The sequence below is a fragment of the Plectropomus leopardus genome, chromosome 14 (genome assembly GCF_026936395.1).
Source record: "Plectropomus leopardus strain MGB_pleo_1.0 chromosome 14, ASM2693639v1, whole genome shotgun sequence".
Classification (NCBI taxonomy): Eukaryota; Metazoa; Chordata; class Actinopteri; order Perciformes; family Serranidae; genus Plectropomus; species Plectropomus leopardus.
In genome coordinates, this window is record NC_142189.1 from 29,702,655 (window position 1) to 29,722,149 (window position 19,495).

Sequence of the window (19,495 nt, forward strand, 5' to 3'; positions counted from 1 at the left end):
AGGGTGTGATTCTAAGTTTCCACCTGTATGCCCTCCTGCAGCTGTGCTCTTCTGGCTGAATTACAAAGCGGCGTACGACAACTGGAACGAGCAGCGCTTGGCCCTCAACAAGGACATCCACGTGGCCACCAAAGAGGTGGTGGATAAGCTGCCGGGCATCCAGCAGACCTCCGCCCAGGCCTTCAGCACCCTCTTCCTGCAGCTGACCGTCAACGACCTGGGCATCTGCCTCCCCATCACCAACACATCCCAGGTAATCTGCTTAAGCCTGGATGTAGAGTCCAAGTGTATCGTAGTTGCTGATTATATAAACAATTGCAGGTTTGCAATCTGTTGGCTTCAAGGTCATTCAGTTAGTTCACATTTACATATGGATCTTCATGTGTCATGCAAATAATGTAATCAGACAGCTATAAAGACTCACAAGTTTTGCATCTTTGATTGGCATCAAAATTCCATGGTTACATTTTAGATGTGATTGACTGTTATACATTGAGGCCAGATGTGTTGTATGTAGTGTATGACATGCACATAAGATTCACTGTTGACTGTAGTAAAAGCACCTTTATTAAGATTTTAATTCTAATTTCAAGAAAAGTAAAACCCACGCATTAATTTTTTGGCTTCTTTTGTTAAATAGCTATCAATGTCATCCCCTTATTAAGAAGAAAATTTTGTTTATTTTTCATGTCGATCAGCACTTAGTAACATTACCTGTAGCACTGTTTATGACACTTATTTTGCTTCTTTTATTAGCTTTAAAAAACAGTTTTTTTTTCTTTTCATAAAAGAACATGCTATTCGGTTTTGATACCAGTGTTTCCCCTACCGAATCTGACCACACACAAACACACAAACCTTCATTCCCCTAAACAACCACTATAATGTACACTTAATGCAAAGCAAGCAGTTACTGATATGACTCGTGACAATAGTGATAATAATGTATGACCTCTTGCACCTGAGAAGGCAATAGCCTCATTCCCATTGCACAAAAAAGCCTCTAATACCCACTAACATCTGGTGTTTTAATGCAATGGAAATTTCACACCAATTCAAATACATCTACACTGAGTTTGAAAGGGGGACTTAATGAGTAAAGAGATAAATAACGAGAAGCAACCACTGAAAAGTGTTCCGAGACCTCTGATCGTGCTGCTGTCTGCGGTTTACCTGTTCTCCTGCCTGTCCGTGACATCACAGGGACACACCAACAAGACAACACATGCAAACACACACATGCCAGCGGACAGAAAGGCAGACTCGCTCTCCAGCGTTAAATTCAGTGGCAACCATTTAGCAGGTTCACCCGTGTTTAAAAAAACTTGCGTGCACCCGCTATTTGAGGTGGAAATTAGGTAAACGATTCACAGTGCTTGCTTTTGCAACCGGAGAATCGGTTGCAGTTTAGTTTGGCGAGTACTGGCACAGGCAATGTTGCACTAATGAAAGGATAAATCATAGAATAATGAAGACTGAAGGCTGACTTTTGTGTTTAGGAGGTTATTGTTAAACTGTAAAATATTCTTTGTCCATTACATATCTTTGCTGCAAGTAATTGATAACCATATCTGAGAGAATTGCATCGCATAATTGCATATATACATAATATTGGCCAGTATATCAATATCAGAATTTTATTATTCCCCAATATTGGTATCGGCATCAGCCCCCAAAATCCAGTATCAGTTGTATTTGCCAAAACAACAAATACTGATCAATACTGATGCTAGGCTGATATGTGGCTGCTTCCCTGCTACACACTGATAGGAACTTATAGGGGGAAACACTGGATATCAATGAATTGTCTTGTTATACTGCAATACTCTGCTATACTACAGTTTGTCCCTGGTAATCAGATACACCAGCTGTCATGTCACACTTATTTCCATAGAGAGGACAAGTACCAGTAACGGAGGGCATCCACTCTGAAGCTGGGGCCAGCACATCAGTAGGCCGGCATAAAAATGCACGAAAAGTAACCGACAATTTATTACATCTCTTGTGATGGCTTGTTGTGGGACAGTGATTTACTGTGATCAATTCTCTTTCAAGCACACTGCATCACAAGTGCTTGTTTGTTTCAAATAAAAAAATGGCAGGTCACAGCACTTTGTAACAAATTCCCCTCACAGAGCTGGCATAACAACTAATGAAGCTTGAGCTGGTGTCTGAGGTGTTTGGGTTGTGGAATGACTTCATACTAAAAAGAGGTTATGCCAGTTGGTGTTAAGAGCATTTCGTACCTGTTGCTAAAATGAAAGGGCTGCCATGAAATTGTATAAAATTTCAAACACAATGACAGTGCAGTGGTGCACATGGCAGGCTCTGTCTATGTAAGAGAAAGCATTTGGAAATTACCTGTATTTCTGCAGCAATTATTCCAAAACTGGTTGGATCCTGATCCAAGTCATAATAATAGATAATAGGCTGGTAGGCAGTAAACATGCTTTTACCTGCCTCCACTTATGACTGGGATCATGATCAGACCCGTATTTTAGCGCTAATGCAGAGTTAATCCAGAAATTCAGGTAATATGGGCATTTTTTTCCCCAATCCTGCAATTAAACACAATCTAACAAAGTGAAAAGCTTGGTAACATTTCACTCATTGGTTTGTTTACAGCAGCATTGCTTATTAATATTCTGTAGCTTGCAGCTGAATTTACGAAGGAGTTTTGCAAAACAATAATGTCTTGATCAAAAGTCAAGTGCTAAGTATTTTAAATGAAAATAATTTATCATGATTTTATTTTAAGGCAATACAGGTTTTTTGAAGTGATGCTGTTTTTGGTTAGGGTACTTATCCATAGTCAGTGTATTACATACCGTAGATATCAGTCAACATGTTCCCAGTCTGGAGAAGCATGTAGGAGTCGAACACAGAAGCTAAGCAATTTTTATTCATTTATTCAATCATTATTTCAACAGAAAAACCTCTTGAGATTAAAAATCTCTGAGAGTATTTTCTCCACTTCACCTTTCCGTCAGACAGTCTGTTCTGACGGGGAGTCCGTTAACAGCATCAGTTGTCCATCTCGTCAAAGCTACCAGACTCTGTTGACAAAAACAGTAATTTAAGCTAAATGAACAAGGGGGCTGCTGGTCTACAACTACCTTGATCAGCTGGTTAGTTTGTGTTATTGTGTGACTTTGGTGAACACAAGCTAACCCTTAAACACCAAATTTCACACAATAACACAAACAGGCTAACTGATAAAGGCAGGTGGGACTTTTTTCTGCTGGCCCCCATCCACAGCAATAGATTGACTAACAATATCGTATGTAATATACTGTCTATGAATGAGTACCCCATGCAACCTCACTTCAAAAAAATCAGAACTCTCCCCTTAACTGACTAAGAGTATACAGGACAGTAGAATGAAGTGTTACCAGCTAACTCTGACTTTTCCAAACACATGGCAGTGGGTTCTTTTTCCATGTACTTCACCCTCACATGAGGCCCATGTAAACCCTCTCCCTGCTCCTCTGCCAGGCCAACCACAGCATAGATTTTGATACCGGCTCAGCTATGGTCCTGACCATCGAGAGCACCCTGATCACCGCCTGCTCCTCCGAGTCCCTGGTAAGCAAAGGCCACTTCAAGAATTTCTGCATCCGCTTCGCCGAGGGCTTCGAGACCTCCTGGGATGACTGGAAGCCTGAAATCCGAGGGGATATGGTCATGAACGCTTGTGAGTCCCGCATTTTATTCAAGTTAGAATTTAGTCTCAAATATGTGTCATTTTTATTCAGTTTTATCACCTTTAATTAACCCTTTAGAACCTGGATCGACATCAGTTTTGTAGTGCTGCTTTCAGATGCCTTTTACAAGCATTTATACCTAAGGAACCTGAGAAATTACTCTGATATATTTTTAAAAGTTGGAAAATAGGCAATGAGCAACTTTGCAAGAAATTTCTAGAAAATTGCAAAAAAAACAAACAAAAAAAAAACAATAAATCAGTAAACGGAGACAAGAAAATAACTTGAAAAATAGCTGTGGGCAGATTATTATATATGATATTATCCAAAATAAAGAAAAAATGTCCAGAAAACTATATTTCAAATTCTTATATTAGGTTATTTTCTCTTTGTTGTTTTGTTTTGTTTTTTACTTTTTTTTTCTTTTTTTTTTGCTTATTGTCAGTTATTTTCTTCAAACTGTTAACTAATTTCTTGCAAAATTTTTGGCCATTTCTTGTTATATTTCTTGTTATAGGATCACTGCCTATTATTCCCATGTTTTTGAAAGACATTAAGTCAATTTGTTCAAAAGCGTCAATTAAAAGCATTAGAAAATGAATAATAGTACTGTTTAGGTGTTGCAAGCACCATTTTAAAATACAGATTTAAAATAAATAGAGAGATGCTTTTTTCAGAGATGCTAGACAAAAATAAAATACAGTTTTTATACGTACATACATGCATTTTTAACTGCACTATATGGCGTTAATGATCTGACTCAGTTGGTAGAAACAGAATTCATTTGTGACTTTCTACAGACATAGCACCTCTGAAATATGGACTGTGTGTGTGTGTGTGTGTGTGTGTGTGTGTGTGTGTGTGTGTGCGCGCGTGTGCGTGCGTGTGCGTGTGTGTGTGTTTACAGGTGTAGTCCCTGATGGTACATATGAAGTATGTTCCCGGACTACAGGGCAACCCTCTGCAGGCAAGTTCTTTTAACTAAGATCTGGTCCATAAAATATTGATTGCACCCTAGAGCTGCACAAAAAGCATGAGACAACCCTCTGAAATTTTTATTTTTGCATTCATTTTTCCTCTCTCCCACCTCTCCTTTCTGGCTTCCTCACAAACAAAGCAGAAAGCAGTAGCGCCGGTACCTGGACCCTGAACGTGCTTTGGAAAATGTGCGGTATCGATGTTCACATGGATCCCAACATTGGCAAGCGCCTCAACGCGCTGGGTAACACGCTGACATCGCTGACTGGAGAGGAGGACGTAGATGACATCGCTGACCTGAACTCTGTCAACATGGCGGACCTTTCAGACGAGGACGAAGCCGACTCCATGTCGCCGACCATCCACATGGTCAGTCAGTGATGGGTTCATGAACATCATATTCTTATTTTTGGGATATTGTCGAAATGATGCACTATTTTGACCACAGCTAGATTTAGTCCATTTTTTTGTCATCTAAATATCTCTTGCAAATTAGTTGTGAAGACAAGTTGTTACTTTAAAGGTTAACTTTGGTATTTTTCAACCTTGACCCTATTTTCTCGTGGTTTGTGTCTAAGTGACTTACAGGAACAACATACTTTCAAATTGTTTGAATATTCAGCGAGGGGTGTGGCTGGCAGCTGCAAAACATGCTGCCATGGACAGGGTTTGTATGGTCATGAAAAACCTGGAAAAGTTATGGAATATCCACATAGCAATCTTGAAACATTTTGGAAAACTAAACATATCCTGAAAGTTCTGGTAAAGTCATGTAATTTTTACATAAGGTGTTCAAGGACCGTTGCAAATTTGATAATCCAATGACAATTTTTGACAATTTCTCCTCTTACAGTGTCTGGTTGGGATGAATGGTGTCATTTTTCATGATTTTTTGAAGAAAAAATAATTGCAAAATATTTTCTTTAAAAAATCACCAAAAATTGGTAAAGAAAAAAAGGCCACATTTTTTCAAGAAAACATGTTTTCTTTAAAAATACGCAGTAAAATAAATACAACACACAGCCTATAAAGTTGTATGCCCCTCCCCTTAGCCAAAACAATGAAATGTCTCTACCCAGTGCTTAAAAAATACTAAATAATAATAAAAGACATACCTCCCCCATTTTATATCCCCCTTCACAAATAAGTAATAGTCCTTAAGTTATATTTAAGTATTCAGTTCTAGTAATTTTCTGAATACCTTGTTTTTTTTTAATAATAATATATATATTAAGCTGCTTGGTAACGAAGGGGAAGGGAAGGACCCTACAGCAAACACAGATGGGGAATGAACAATCAGCAGAGTTTTAATGATGATGAGAATGGGATGAGGAAGTGAGTGGAGTTTGGGGGATGGGAGCCAGGACTGATGGCGGAGGTGAGGCAAGGAGAATCGTGAGCAGAGAGCGGGGATTGTCCGAGGTGATGAGGGAGGCGAGGAGAAGCGTGATTCTGTTGGTGCATAGAGCGGGGGTTGTCCGTGGTGGAGAGGGCGGCGCGTGGCTGAGTCCGAAGGCGAGTGGCTGGGTGGCTAGGTGCCGGAGTTCGGCGAAGGAAGACACCAGAGGAAACACAAAGAGAGCACGAATGAGCACAAAAATCCAAATCCAAAAAAGCATGAGACACTAGAAACAACCCCAAAAGCACACCACAAACACTACCTAATATAACATAATATATGATATATTTTAAAAAGGTATTTTACAGTAATGAAAAAAGACTGATAAGAATTTGGATGGTCGTTCAAGAGAAGTTTGGTCTTTGTAATTTGCCTCAGAGTCATGGGAAAGTAATGCCTGTTTCACTGCTGGCTGCAGATGTCTCACTCAATGCTGGACCAAGTTCAAAAAGCACTTTTTCCTATAAGTCACTTAGACACTAAAACATTGGAAACCCTCAGCCTTTAAGAAAAATATGCTGTCAGCTGTAGATCAGAAGTTCTGGGTTGTGACTCTAATTAGGAAGTTAGCAAAGAAAATGTCACTTTCTTTAGATTTTGAAGTTACAAAAGAACAGAACATAAATAATGAACTTCAGCTGTTAAGTTTGTTTTAAGTGGTTGCCACAGGTTAAATGAATTATTCAGCATTTTGGGAATTATGCTTGTTTGCTTTCTTGCTAAAAGTTAGATGGTAAGATCGATATTACTTTTACTACTATTACATTACTTATTTTTATTAGAAAAACAACAGCATAATACCAGCATCATAATTCAGCTTCCTTGCTCCCTAAATATCAGCAATTGAAAACCCATGTCTGTCGATGACTATTATATGGATTAAAAAATATATATATTTTGTCACCTTTGCAGTAGGGATGTTGGAAAGAATATTTTCGACCAGTTACACTATGGTCTATAGGTTAGGTGTGTGTAAAACTTAAACCATATTTTTGAAATGTTGATAAAACCTTTTACCCCAGACAGTGATTTTTGAAATCGCCTGAAATACCACCTCATATGAGTGTAAAAATTTTTTACAATAAACGGGAGTTTTTTTCGGAATTAACGTGTTTCCTGTAGGGGTGTTTTCTATTTGCAATTTCAGTTTGCGCAATTTGACGGTAAATGGAACTCTGCCAACAGTTAGCTCTGTTACCACCATAAACAATGTCAGCAGGGCTAGTGGTGCTAACATAGTTAACAATGCTAAAGGGAGTTGGCAGCTCTTTATAGCTCACTGAGGTAATAGAGTGCCTGACTAAACAGAAGGCCTTCTATATTTTCAGGGTTTTTTTCCATAAAAATTACCGGTGTAGTTACCGGTTAATGGGTGTGGGGCTATCAAAAGCAAAATTAACCAAAATTGACATCCCAACTTTGGACAGACTTTACACTAAGCTAACTAGCTGTCCATTGTATCATCATATTCAACAGACAGATATGAAATCTTGTCATCTAACTCAGCAAAAGAGTGAATAAGCGCATTTCCCAAAAAAATAAACTCTTCCTCAACTCTTTCTTGAATACATTTGAAGAAATCCTTCCTGGCTTACCTCAAAGCTTGAGAAGGTAAAGTCTGACCTGAGTCGTCCATTCTTCCACCTCTCCATCCACCTGTCCCTGCCGTTGTTCACAGAGTCCGGGGAGCCAGTTCAGCCCTCGGCTGACATTAAGGAAGCGTCTGGTAAACCACATCCTGGGCCTCAGCCCCAGGCCTCAGAGTGTGTCTGTCCCAGCAGACGACTCATACTGTGCATCGCCTCGCCTCGGAGCGGGCAGTGCCAGGGCCCAAAGACCTCTCTCCTGGGCCTGTGTATGTAGCCACCCACAGTGTTCAACTCTTCTCTGGGCTGACCAAATCACCTGCAGGGTGGCGTTACAGCCACCCGCAGTTATCAGATGAAGGTTGTGGATTCCACAATGCTGAGCAATGCTATTTCATGCTTGAACTAAATAGCAGGATAACGGAGAAAAGTGTCGCTTAGCATTTGCTTTCACTGCTCTCCTCATTAAGCTTCAATGATGGGTGAAAAGAAATAAATGAGTGTAATTCCTTTTGGCAAAATAGCTTTGTTTTTCCTTCCTGCACTTTGAGTGGAGCGGTGATTGTGGTGATGGTGCTGTCGGTGTTTCCTGTTTTGTTATAATTCACTGTTTTATGAAACTTGGTGTGTGGATTGGACTGCATATAACCTGTCGTGATTGATTCATTCCTATCAAATAACTCAAGCTTTAATCGGACAGATTTGGGAAGGAGGCGTTCTTATTTACAGTAGCTGGTTTGTTTCCATTACCAGATAAATGTCTTAAGTGTGTTTTTGCTTCAACCAAACAGGAGACCATTGACCCCAGAAGGCAGATGGCGATGGGGAACCAAGTGATTGACGCTCGTGGGAGGAAGTTCACAAAGAGGGTGGTGGACATCAGAGAGCTGAACGAGCAGGCCAAGGTCATCGACGACCTCAAGTAAGATTTTGCTTACTTACTTGTTAGTTATGATTCTCTATGATGCGATAATAATCATGCTGAATCATTCATATGGTGAAGGAATAACTTGAATTTCATTGCCGTTCTGTTAAAACTAAAAGGGAACCTAAAAACAAAGCAGAAGTGCTAAAAAACTGCAGTTTCTTGAATGACCACTTGAGGCTGGCTCAAAAAGCAAGTCAGTCTCCACAGAGCCTCATGTTAAAATGCTTACCCTTTACAACAGAAATAAACATGTTTACAGTCTAGTACAGAAACACTTTTGGTAATTTCAGTCATGACAACTGTACAGGGTGTGAATTTTTATACAACTCACCTGTCTGAATTTCATAATGGCTTGAAATTACTAAGGGTGAAGCTGCTTTCAAAGACAGCTGGTGTCGCTATCACATTATATTGCCAAATGTTGGTACGGTTAAGTAACACAGATTCATCAAGTTTAGTTGTAGCTGTCACTATATCAGTTTGTTTTCAGTTCATGAAAGTTAATTGTAATTTCTGGTTGCCTATACAGTCTTAGCTTTTGATTATACAAAGGGACCCTTGAAACAGTCTGATATACAGTATTTTTTCTGGAAGGAACATTTTGCTCTGATGATTTTAAGCCAGTTTTTAGCTTGAAAAAATTAGCATTAGCATTATCACAGTTAGACTGTAAATGCTCTGTTAATGCTAGGGTTAGCTCAGGCCAACAGGAACACCGCTCAGCCTTGCTTCCAAATTTTTCCAGCGGACACTTGTATTGTGAAAAAGAAATCTCTGCCGCCTAAAAAAAATGATTTTTCCTGATATGATAGGACACTTCAAACTGAAAACAAGGTCAGTTATGACTATTATACATTTTTGATCCATTGAAAGTTTTTTTTTTTGTTAAATTTTCCTCAAGCCACAAAACTCAATTCAACAATCTGTGATGAGAGAAGCACTACTGGGCACATTCAGTGGGCCTCATAACGTAAAAGTAAACCCAAAAACTAGAATTCTTGTGTATGCAGCAGGTGAGCACATTTATTGGGCCAAATAGATGCTATTTTGGGGTCCAGTATCTAGATTTTATTACACATCCATGTGTTAGCTTCAATCCAGCATCCAAGTACAGTCACTTCTCATCACCTCTGGTTCCAAAAATTCAAGATGGTAATGGTGAAAATGCCAGATGTAATTTTTTAAACCAGGAGTCCACAAACCAATAAGTAGCATCAAGGTGGCCATCTTCATTTTTTTATTCACTCTCATTAAAAGTCTCTACATCCTCTTTTCTTCACCACAGGAAACTGGGGGCCAGTGAAGGCACCATCAACCAGGAGATCCAGCGCTATCAGCAGCTGGAGTCTGTGGCCGTCAACGACATCAGGAGAGACGTCCGAAAGAAGCTGCGTCGCTCCAGCATGAGGGTGAGTACTCATCCATTTACCCTCCCAAATTAGCATTGTATTCACCAAAGAGAGATGACACCGTGGGTTAAAATGTGACTTATTAAAGCTTTTAACACCTAAATGTGTCTCATTTAGACTTTCAAAAAAAAAAAACATTTGTCACTTTGTGATTGTCCCTCACCAGGCGGCCTCTCTGAAGGATAAGTGGGGTCTTGGCTACAAACCAAGCTACAACCGCTCCAAAAGCATCTCAGCGGCAGCAGGCCGGCCACCACTGAAAAGGATGGACAGACAGAGGTAAAAAAAACAAACAAAAAAAAGGCAGGGGCAGCCACTTTCCCTGGTGTCATATTATTATGGAAATAACACTGTTAATGGTGTTTGATCCAGAATTTACTGTAAACAAACGAGACCAAGTAACCTCCGTCTCACACGCTACGTGTTTTTTAAAAAACACATTTCCCATGAATCCTTTTTACAAAGAGGATGCACTGACTCACATTAGTATGTAGTGTAAAGGAGAGCTTATCTTATTTGTTTATAGTCATTATGCAGATATCTCAGAATTAATGTAGTAATTAATGTGGTAATGATGTTAAAACAGTTGACACGTTGAAAGAACCTCAGCAAAGGAAAACACACTCAATCTGAGGCCAAAATGAGTTCACATAACAGGAGATCGATCTGATGAGGAACAATTTCTGCTTTGATTTTCAGTGACTGTAAACTAAAGACATGGAAACTGTGTGTGTGCGAGCGCGTGTGCGTGCGTGTGTGTGAAAGACAGAGAGGGAGAGATTGGGTTGATGAGTGTTTGTAGGGGGTAATGAGATTGTGAAGTTTTTTTATCTTCACACAATTACACACATACCACATTAACATGGTTTCATTCGTAAATCCTCTGTAATTATTTAGAAACAGACAAATAAATAGAGTGAAATAAATAAATAAATACATAAATTAATAAAGAAATACATACATTTAATTATTACTACTATCATCATAAGTACTTAGGTCATAAATCAGTGGAGGAAAATTACAGATGGAGACTGGGGTTGGGTCATGATGGCTCACCAGCAGATGGATATTGTAAACATATTACAATGCTTTTCAGAGTATGTAATATTCATTGTGCAAATTCAGAATAACATTTCATCTTGGAGTTGATGTCTTGTACATGTTCACTTTGTCAAAAAAAGAAAAAAAATGAAATAAAAATCAGTTTGTCATATCAGTAGAAGTCAGCATATTGGCCGATACGGATATTTAATTTTAAATCCAATATTGGCTGATACAGATTATGTGCCAGTATTATCGTGCATCCCTAACATTTAACGTATTCATGCATCTAATGGAGTTTACTGTGTCCATAGTTCCAGAATCGGGGATGTGGATGATCTGCCAGACATGCGTGTGGATGCGTCCTCTCCTGGGCCTCGGGTCACCTTTAACATCCAGGACACGGTAAACTCATTTCTAAAAACATCCCATGTACTTCACATGCTGACAAACACAGAAAGCTGCAACATATGGACATATTTAGCATAGATTTGATGCACTGTAGCAAATATACTCTTTAAACATTTGTAACCAAATCAATAACCAACATATATTTTTAGTTTCGACAGTTTGAAGTTCATCATCTCATCCTTCACGTCTGTGTGTTCGTCACTGTGATTGTTCTTCATACATGACACTGACATGATGCCATGACTCATATGTCCTGTGGTCATGGCTTTTGCAGTTTATTTTAAAGGTGTCTATAAAGAAGAAACCATTATGCTCTGAGGATTTTTTTTTCTTTTTTTGGATAAGCTCATCTTTTAATGACTCTTTTGTTCAATTGAAGATAAATAATCCGTCCTTGGACGCTGCACATGCACCTGTCAGTCCAGGAGAGGTATTTAAGGTATACGGCTCCAAAGATGAAATTTAACAAATTAAAATGCCTAACCAACACCGACAGATACTTCTGTTCCCTCTTCTCCTCTGTGATTACCTTGGAAAGTGCTGATAGAACTGAAATATGCAAAATCAAAACAGGATGATGAAATACCAGCGTCTGCTTCAAAGATAACACCGGTATATTGAAAAAATAATATGTTAATTTGCATGGTAACTTACTGTAATCTTGCTCTTTGCACCTCTACTTACACCATGATTAATGTGACACATGGCACCAAATTAAAGTTTTACAGTCTTTATAAGCACTCAGTAGATGGTAACCAGCAGCATTCCATCCACCACAGAGATATGTGAGGCAGTCATTTGTTCCTGAGTTTAGTTATATCACCATAATGCAAGCACTGTCTCAGGAGTTAATTTTCTTATATAATAAGACTCCCTTGTGAATACAAGTTTATAGTGGGAACGCTGCTTAATGAATAAGTGAGTCGCACTTTCTCATCCTGTCTTGAAACTGCATAAATAACCGAATCAGCTTGTCTTCAGCCTTAATACACTGACTGATTTCTAACAGTGATGCATGGTGAGCTTCTGAATCACAGTCTGTCAGCTGCTGTCTGCCACAACAGTGGTTCCTCTCTCACACCACACAATAAAAGATAAAATACACGTTATAGGTCGACATCAGTCCAGTTTAAAAAGTCATTGTAATATAAGACTGCAATTATGTGTTATAATTACTGCAAGAGTTTATTATAGACATTTTACTTCTTATCTTCCATAAAGTCTGAAGGTTGAAACGCCATCACATTCCAGACTCACGCTTTAAAGCAAATTTCTTTTGTAAAACAAGTAACAGGTACTTTGTAAATCCCACAGGTTGGCACAAATTGTTAATAATTTACTGTGATAATGTTAATCCTTTGAAACCTGGAGCAACATCACTTTTCTTATGCTGTAATGTTAATCCTTTGAAACCTGGAGCAACATCATTTTTCTTATGCTTCTTACAGATTCCTTTCATAAGTATATAACCTTCAAAACAAGAAAATTGTTGCAGTTTCCTTTAAAAATATGGGAAAAAGGAAATGAGTAACTTGGTAAAAAATGATCCATGAAATCGCAGGAAATAAGTAGATTTAGAAAATTATTTTCCAAAAAGCTATGAAAAAAATGTTTAGAAAAGAAAAAAAAAGTGAGGGAAAACTGTAATTATTATTATCATAATAATTTATTTAAAATAATGGTTCAAAATAAATTTCAAGCATTTTTTCAGATATTTTCATTATTTTTTCACTTATTTATTTATTCATTGATTAATTTTCAGGTAATTTTGTTATACTTACTTACTTTTTTTGTGCTAATTTTTTTCCCTCTTCCATTGCCTTCCATGTTTTTTTAAGAAATCAAACAATTTGCTCAGGTTTCAAAGGGTTAAAATGCTCCGTACAGCATCTAGACATGTCAGCAGTCCAACATTTTGGGGAACACACTTCTTAGTTCTTGAGTGGAGAGCTGGAGGAGAAGATTTCCGAAATTCTTAATATCTGTGTTCAATATCCGTGTTCAATATGGAGATAAAGCCAGCAGCCGGTTAGCTTAGCATCACTGGCCAAACTGCAAGCCTGGCCTCTTAAAGGTCACTTGCTGACATGACGCAGTGACTTCTTGACCTGTCATCATCATGAGGTTGCCAGGCAACCAAATGAGACTGCAGGAGACTCAAATGATTCCTAAAAAATTTATGACCAAAAGAGAAACTACAGGGAACTTTGATTTTGTGTTGATTTTGGCGACCCCTGTTTCCTGGAATGAAGACTGCGTTTCCCATCAGTACCATGACTGTGCATCAAAAAGATCCTGATCTTCGTATGGCAGGGACTTATTCCTTAGTGAGCGGCAGTGAGCATCCGTCAGTACCTGTCTCTGGGACCTGCTGTGACCGTTGGTGGGCTTTTTATTTTTCCAGCTGTCGTTAAGGATCGCAGACTTTTACACTTGAAAGCTTTCTTGGGCATCTTTCCATGGTCACCCTCTTCAGAGTGTGTTTCACCTTCTCTCCTGTCGGGACGTCACGTCATCCTCATCTTCTTCCTCGTCCTCCTCCTCACAGAAAGTGCATGACCTCTCAGCTGCTCTGAGAACATCTGCAGGCTGCTAGTGCTCTGTTATTGGACAGGTCATAAAACAAAACTATCACGTGAGATATTTCTCGAGCATTTAACCCTTTGGGCCCACTTTAATATTACACACGCTTGTATCGCTCAGAGCTTTCAATATCATGCTATAAAAAAATATTATATAATAATTTTACTTCCTTCTTTTATCAAATTTATTTTTAAACCAACATCAGTCCTAATATTCATTAATTTTTTTTGTCATGATGCCACTATTTTTTACATGGTAAAAAAGAACACAAAAAAGATTTATTTTAAACATGCTAAGTAGATTTGATAGTGACAATGCACTTTGTGGAAATAGCATGTATTTTCTCCATATGCAAATTATGGTTAAAAAAATGTTTTCATCAGGTAGAAAATAGTAAAAATGATCAATTCAAAGGCAAAAGCCCAGAATGACACCCAGAAATAATACAATGCAATGTTTTTAGGCATTGATGGCTGTGGGATCAAAAACTGCAGTTTGAATGGGCTTCAGTAGCTGAGCTGGAAATTCCAAGACTAAACAAAAATAAGAAATCTTGCCAAAATGTACGCCGTATGCATGAACACTGCCAAAATGATAAAAAAAAATGAAGAATGAAAAGCGTGTAAAATGCAGCAAACTGTCCCTGAGGGTTAAAGTCAAGCTTTCGTGTCTTGAATAAAAAAGAGAATTTCTTCTGGTACAGATAACAGAACACTATCTCCTCTGAAGTTCTGATTTCATTGGTTACTTCCTACTTAAAGACATGATGTTTTAAGTAGGAAGAGCTTCATGTGGACTGTCTCTTTGTGTGAGTTTGACTCTCTTTCCGTCTCTGAAGTTTCCTGAGGAGACAGAGGTGGACCTGTTGTCTGTCACCATTGACGAGCCATCCCATCCTCATCATCACCTTCATCTCCATTCGCCATCCGTTCTGGAGGGCCAGCATTCAGTTTTCAGTGCCCCCGGCACCCCTGCTGTCTTCTCACCCGCACTTCCCTTCCAGCACGACGACATGAGGCGAGACGACCTGTCCTCCTCCTCCTCCGAAGACTCTGAAAAGGAGGACGAGTTTGAGCGGGAGCGACCGCCGAGCTATCGGAGGCCATTGTGAGTTTGTCTTTGAGTTTTGTTTTTGCCTACTCTAGCATTCCTGTGATGAATGTAAGATGAAAGGAAGCAGCATTAATCTCACATTACAATTGCGTGAAAGCTTTTCTTTCATGATTTATTTTTTTTTTGGTACTATAAATAAAGCGTTCACTAAACATTCTCTTTCTTCTCAGCCAAGCGTCGCATAGGAAGTCCTCAGGGTTTTCTGCAGTGAGTCAGCTGTTCAGCGAGCGCTGGCCTAGCACGCCCGCCAACCGCAGCTTCAGCGGCCCGACAACTGAGAGGAACATCGACTTTGAGCTGGATATCCGTGTGGAGATTGACAGCGGGAAGTGTGTCCTTCACCCCACCACTCAGCAGCCCGAGCATGAGGACATTTCCCTCAGGAGGTACCGCGAAAGACACGTCTCTGCTGCACAGAGGACAGATTTTATTTCAAGTCTCACTCACTGTTACTGTTTTTTATGTTAGAAATAAAGTCTAGTAAAGAGTCAAATCAAACGCTCCATCATGAAATCTCTGGAATGACTTGCCAGATAAAATTTTACACTTTGCCTTAGCGTTACTCCACAGAGCGCTGGAAGCAATATTTTTTAAAAGGCTTTGAGGGGCTCATGGGGGGCTCTTTGATGTGTTTGCTTTTTTAATGCCAGTTTAGTCTTACATTCACATTGGCACAATTTTAGAATTAGACTTGATTTCATACATGATCATTAGTGATCTCATTATATCATGAAACATCTTGTTACAACTTTTCATTACTATTTATTTAACTTTTTGAAAACTTTTTATTTATTTACATTATAAAAGTGTTATTAGTCTTGATGTTATACGGAAGCATATATCATGTGATGAGTGATCACATTACGTGAAACCCACAATAGTAAGACAACACACAACACGAACGAGATGTTCATAATAAATTCACATACTTAGATTTTTGACCTTCTTGTGTCCATCTTCAACACTACTAAGTACATATTCAATGCTATTATTACTTCCCAGAATCTGCTCATTTTGTTTGGAATTTATCTCCCACTTTGCCATTTACAGTGGAAAAAAAGAGCACAAGAAATAAAAAAGTATGACAAAACAATAATAAATATAATAAAATATTTTAATAATAATAAAATATAAGGCAAAATTAAAAACAAACTCAAAACAGAAAGAGAAACAGACAATTAAAGCAAACAAAAATCAAGGGGAAAAAAGGCAACTACATTTCTGGCATCGCCCGTATTAACAGGGACCATTGTTTATTAAACCTGTCCATTTTCAGCTGTAACCTTGCTGTGATTTTTTCCATATTGAAAACATTCTTCATCCTGTCTCTTCACTGGTTTGTACTGGGGGGCTGTGGCTTTAGCCAGGAGGCTGTATTTTTTTCTGTCAAGAGCAGAATCCCTACTAGATTAATCATTTTGATAATAAATGACCATGTTTTAACACTGTCACGGTATAGAAAGATAAATAGTATCATGTAATCACAAGGAAAGTTTCTTGTTTAAGGTGACTCGCTTGACGGAAAAACGTGAAACTATCTTGTCATAACACAAAAAACATAATTTTAACAAGAAACCTTTCATGTTATTACCTGATATTGTTCTAAGGGGGGGAGGGGCTCCGCTGAGAGACAGGTCAAGCTTGACTCAGATCAATTTGTGATCAATAACAATAACTAATCAAAGTTTTTGTTTAACATTCATAAATGTCGCTCATATGGCTCTAGCTCTCAGGGAAACTAAGACGATTCACTTACACTGTAATCGATGGGAGGCAGTCAGGGAGCTGGATAATGGACCGTGGTGCTGCTGAAGCTCAGTGCTTAAAAGAAATCAATGCATTCAGATTAATAAACAGAATAAGACATAAGCACACCTTCCTCATATGCCTCTCTGTGTCCCTGTGGGTTTTCCAGGAGCTGTGAGCGCAGCCTCAAGAGTCTGGACCAGGAGTCTCCCCCCAAGAAGAAGAAGCTGCAGCCTACCTACACCTCCACCACCCACCTCCTAGCTGGCAAGAAAAACCCCTCGTCCCTGCAGACCAAATCCAACGACATGGAGACCACAGTCTTTTACATTCCAGGAGTCGACGTCAAGGTCAGCCTTTTCCTCAGCATCCAAATAGTCCACAAGTTTCTCAAGTTTTTGTCCTTTAACTCTTTAAAACTTGAGCAAATTGGCTTGATTTCTCACAAAAAAATGTGGGGAAAAAAGGCAGTGAGTATTTTCACAAGAAATTACCCCAAAGATTTGTGAAACAAAAAAAAAATAAAATCCTACATGAGAATTACCTTAAATTAGCACAAAAGGAAGAAAGATAGAAGTTAAAAAAATGACAACAGAAAATGACATTACTGATTGATAATAATAAAATAATGATAACACTAATGATCATTTATTTTTCCTAACCTAATTTAAAATATGTAATTGTAATAATGATAGTTTTCTTGAAATTTTCCCTAGATGCGTGACTATTTTCTTAAACTTTGACTCTCTTTTTTTAAAGCTTGAAATAAAAACAGAAAATGACATTAAAAAGTGAAAGAAATAAATCATGTAATAATTAAGATATATTTTTCTTAACGTAATTTTAAATTATAATTGTAATAATTATAGTCTTTATTTTTTCCTAGTTACATGACAGTTATCTAATTAATTTCTCTTTCTTTTTAAACTGTATTTTCAGGTCATTTTCATGTCACTTTTCACATTTTTTTCAGCAAATTGTGCTGATTGCTTATTATTCAATGTATTTGGAAAAAAATGCAATAATATATATAATAAATATATATATAATATCCATACGTAAATGATGAATTTAATTACTTACCCTTGTTTAAAAAAAAAAATCTACCAGTGTTTTGAGTCACGAACCCTGCACTTAATATTACAATATCCCAAATCTAAGATTATGTCAAGTCTCGTGTCAAGATATCAATATAATATCAATATAATTCCCACCTGTAAATGATAATTACCCCATGTTTTTGAAAAAAAATCAAACCAGTGTGCTCACGTCTCAAAAATTTAAGTACTTGCGATTGCTGCACAAGAAAAGTGATGCCAGGTGTCAAAGGGTTAAATGATGAATCATTTTTCTTTCCCCCCCAGTTGCACTACAACTCCAAGACCCTGAAGACGGAGTCGCCCAATGCCTCGCGCGGATCCTCCCTCCCCCGCACTCTCTCCAAAGAGTCCAAGCTGTATGGTATGAAAGATAGCGGCCCTCCCAACCCTCCCAATGCTGTCCAAAGCAAGACTAACTCGCTCCTACCTCCCCCGCCCCCACCTATCCCATCAGGTACTGAGCATTCCCTCATTTTCACTGCATGCCCTAGCACCATCCGTAATCACCGACACTAGAGCGCCATGCTGCTCCCATCTGATGATTTTACATCCGCACGTGGAGCCGCCCAATCAAATGCATGTGATTTCATCCGTTATTTAAAGAATCCAGAGGGCACCTTTTATCAGAACGGCCTCATGCATATTGATGTGCACCACAGAGGGAAGGACACCAGAGACATTTAAAAAAAAAAAAGTTTTTAATATGCTTCCAGTTGATTTAAAGTTGAAGAAATGAACTTTGAGAATGTTGTATACCATATAGCCATATACTCCAGATGATTTAAACTCCCATGTGTCTTTGCAGCCAAAGGTAAGGGCAGCGGCGGCGTGAAGACGGCCAAGCTGTACGCCTGGGTGGCCCTCCAGACTCTGCCGGAGGAAATGGTCATCAGCCCCTGTCTGCTGGACTTCCTGGAAAAAGCGCTGGAAACCATTCCCATCACTCCAGTCGAGAGGAACTACGCAGGTTTGTTTGCTGCGCCGTCAGAGTCTATCTACTTATTTCTAACTTTTATCTTCTCATTTATAACTTTTATCTACTTATTTATAACTTTTATCTTCTCATTTATAACTTTTATCTACTTATTTATAACTTTTATCTACTCATTTTAGGGGTCGACAGATTATTGGCCTGACTTATTGGGACCGACATTTGGCATTATGACCATTATCTGTATTTTATTTCACTGATAGCCGATAAAATTTATTAATTAAAAGGTTCAAAGAAAGTGTTAGCATGGGAGGAACTTCTACTCTATAAAACCACAGGGAGATATTTTACTACTTTTATTTTTTACCCACAATTGTTTTATTTAGATTTCCATGTTTTTGCAATCATTAACACGTAACAAATAGTGACATAATACAGAACAAAACAGATGGAGAAACAAAAAAATAGAAAGGTGGAAAAAATACATAAAATAAAAACAGAAATTCTCCTCATATGTTAAACATGGAAATCTATACAAAATGGAGTAAAAATATTACAATAAATAC

General features: G+C 38.4%; 1 protein-coding gene across 1 annotated transcript in view; it reads left to right on the top strand.

Annotated features, from left to right (window-relative positions):
* Nucleotides 1-19,495, top strand: part of bltp1 (bridge-like lipid transfer protein family member 1) — a 115,094-nt gene that overhangs the window by 76,189 nt on the left and 19,410 nt on the right. Inside the window, exons 60-75 of the mRNA XM_088087779.1 lie at nt 42-253; nt 1,895-1,978; nt 3,496-3,694; nt 4,612-4,671; nt 4,825-5,051; nt 7,760-7,936; nt 8,459-8,589; nt 9,881-10,004; nt 10,171-10,283; nt 11,360-11,450; nt 11,836-11,895; nt 14,878-15,146; nt 15,323-15,538; nt 17,068-17,248; nt 18,263-18,452; nt 18,804-18,965. Of these exons, the coding sequence (XP_087943905.1) occupies nt 42-253; nt 1,895-1,978; nt 3,496-3,694; nt 4,612-4,671; nt 4,825-5,051; nt 7,760-7,936; nt 8,459-8,589; nt 9,881-10,004; nt 10,171-10,283; nt 11,360-11,450; nt 11,836-11,895; nt 14,878-15,146; nt 15,323-15,538; nt 17,068-17,248; nt 18,263-18,452; nt 18,804-18,965 (2,496 nt within the window). The remainder of the gene's footprint in view (nt 1-41; nt 254-1,894; nt 1,979-3,495; nt 3,695-4,611; nt 4,672-4,824; nt 5,052-7,759; nt 7,937-8,458; nt 8,590-9,880; nt 10,005-10,170; nt 10,284-11,359; nt 11,451-11,835; nt 11,896-14,877; nt 15,147-15,322; nt 15,539-17,067; nt 17,249-18,262; nt 18,453-18,803; nt 18,966-19,495) is intronic.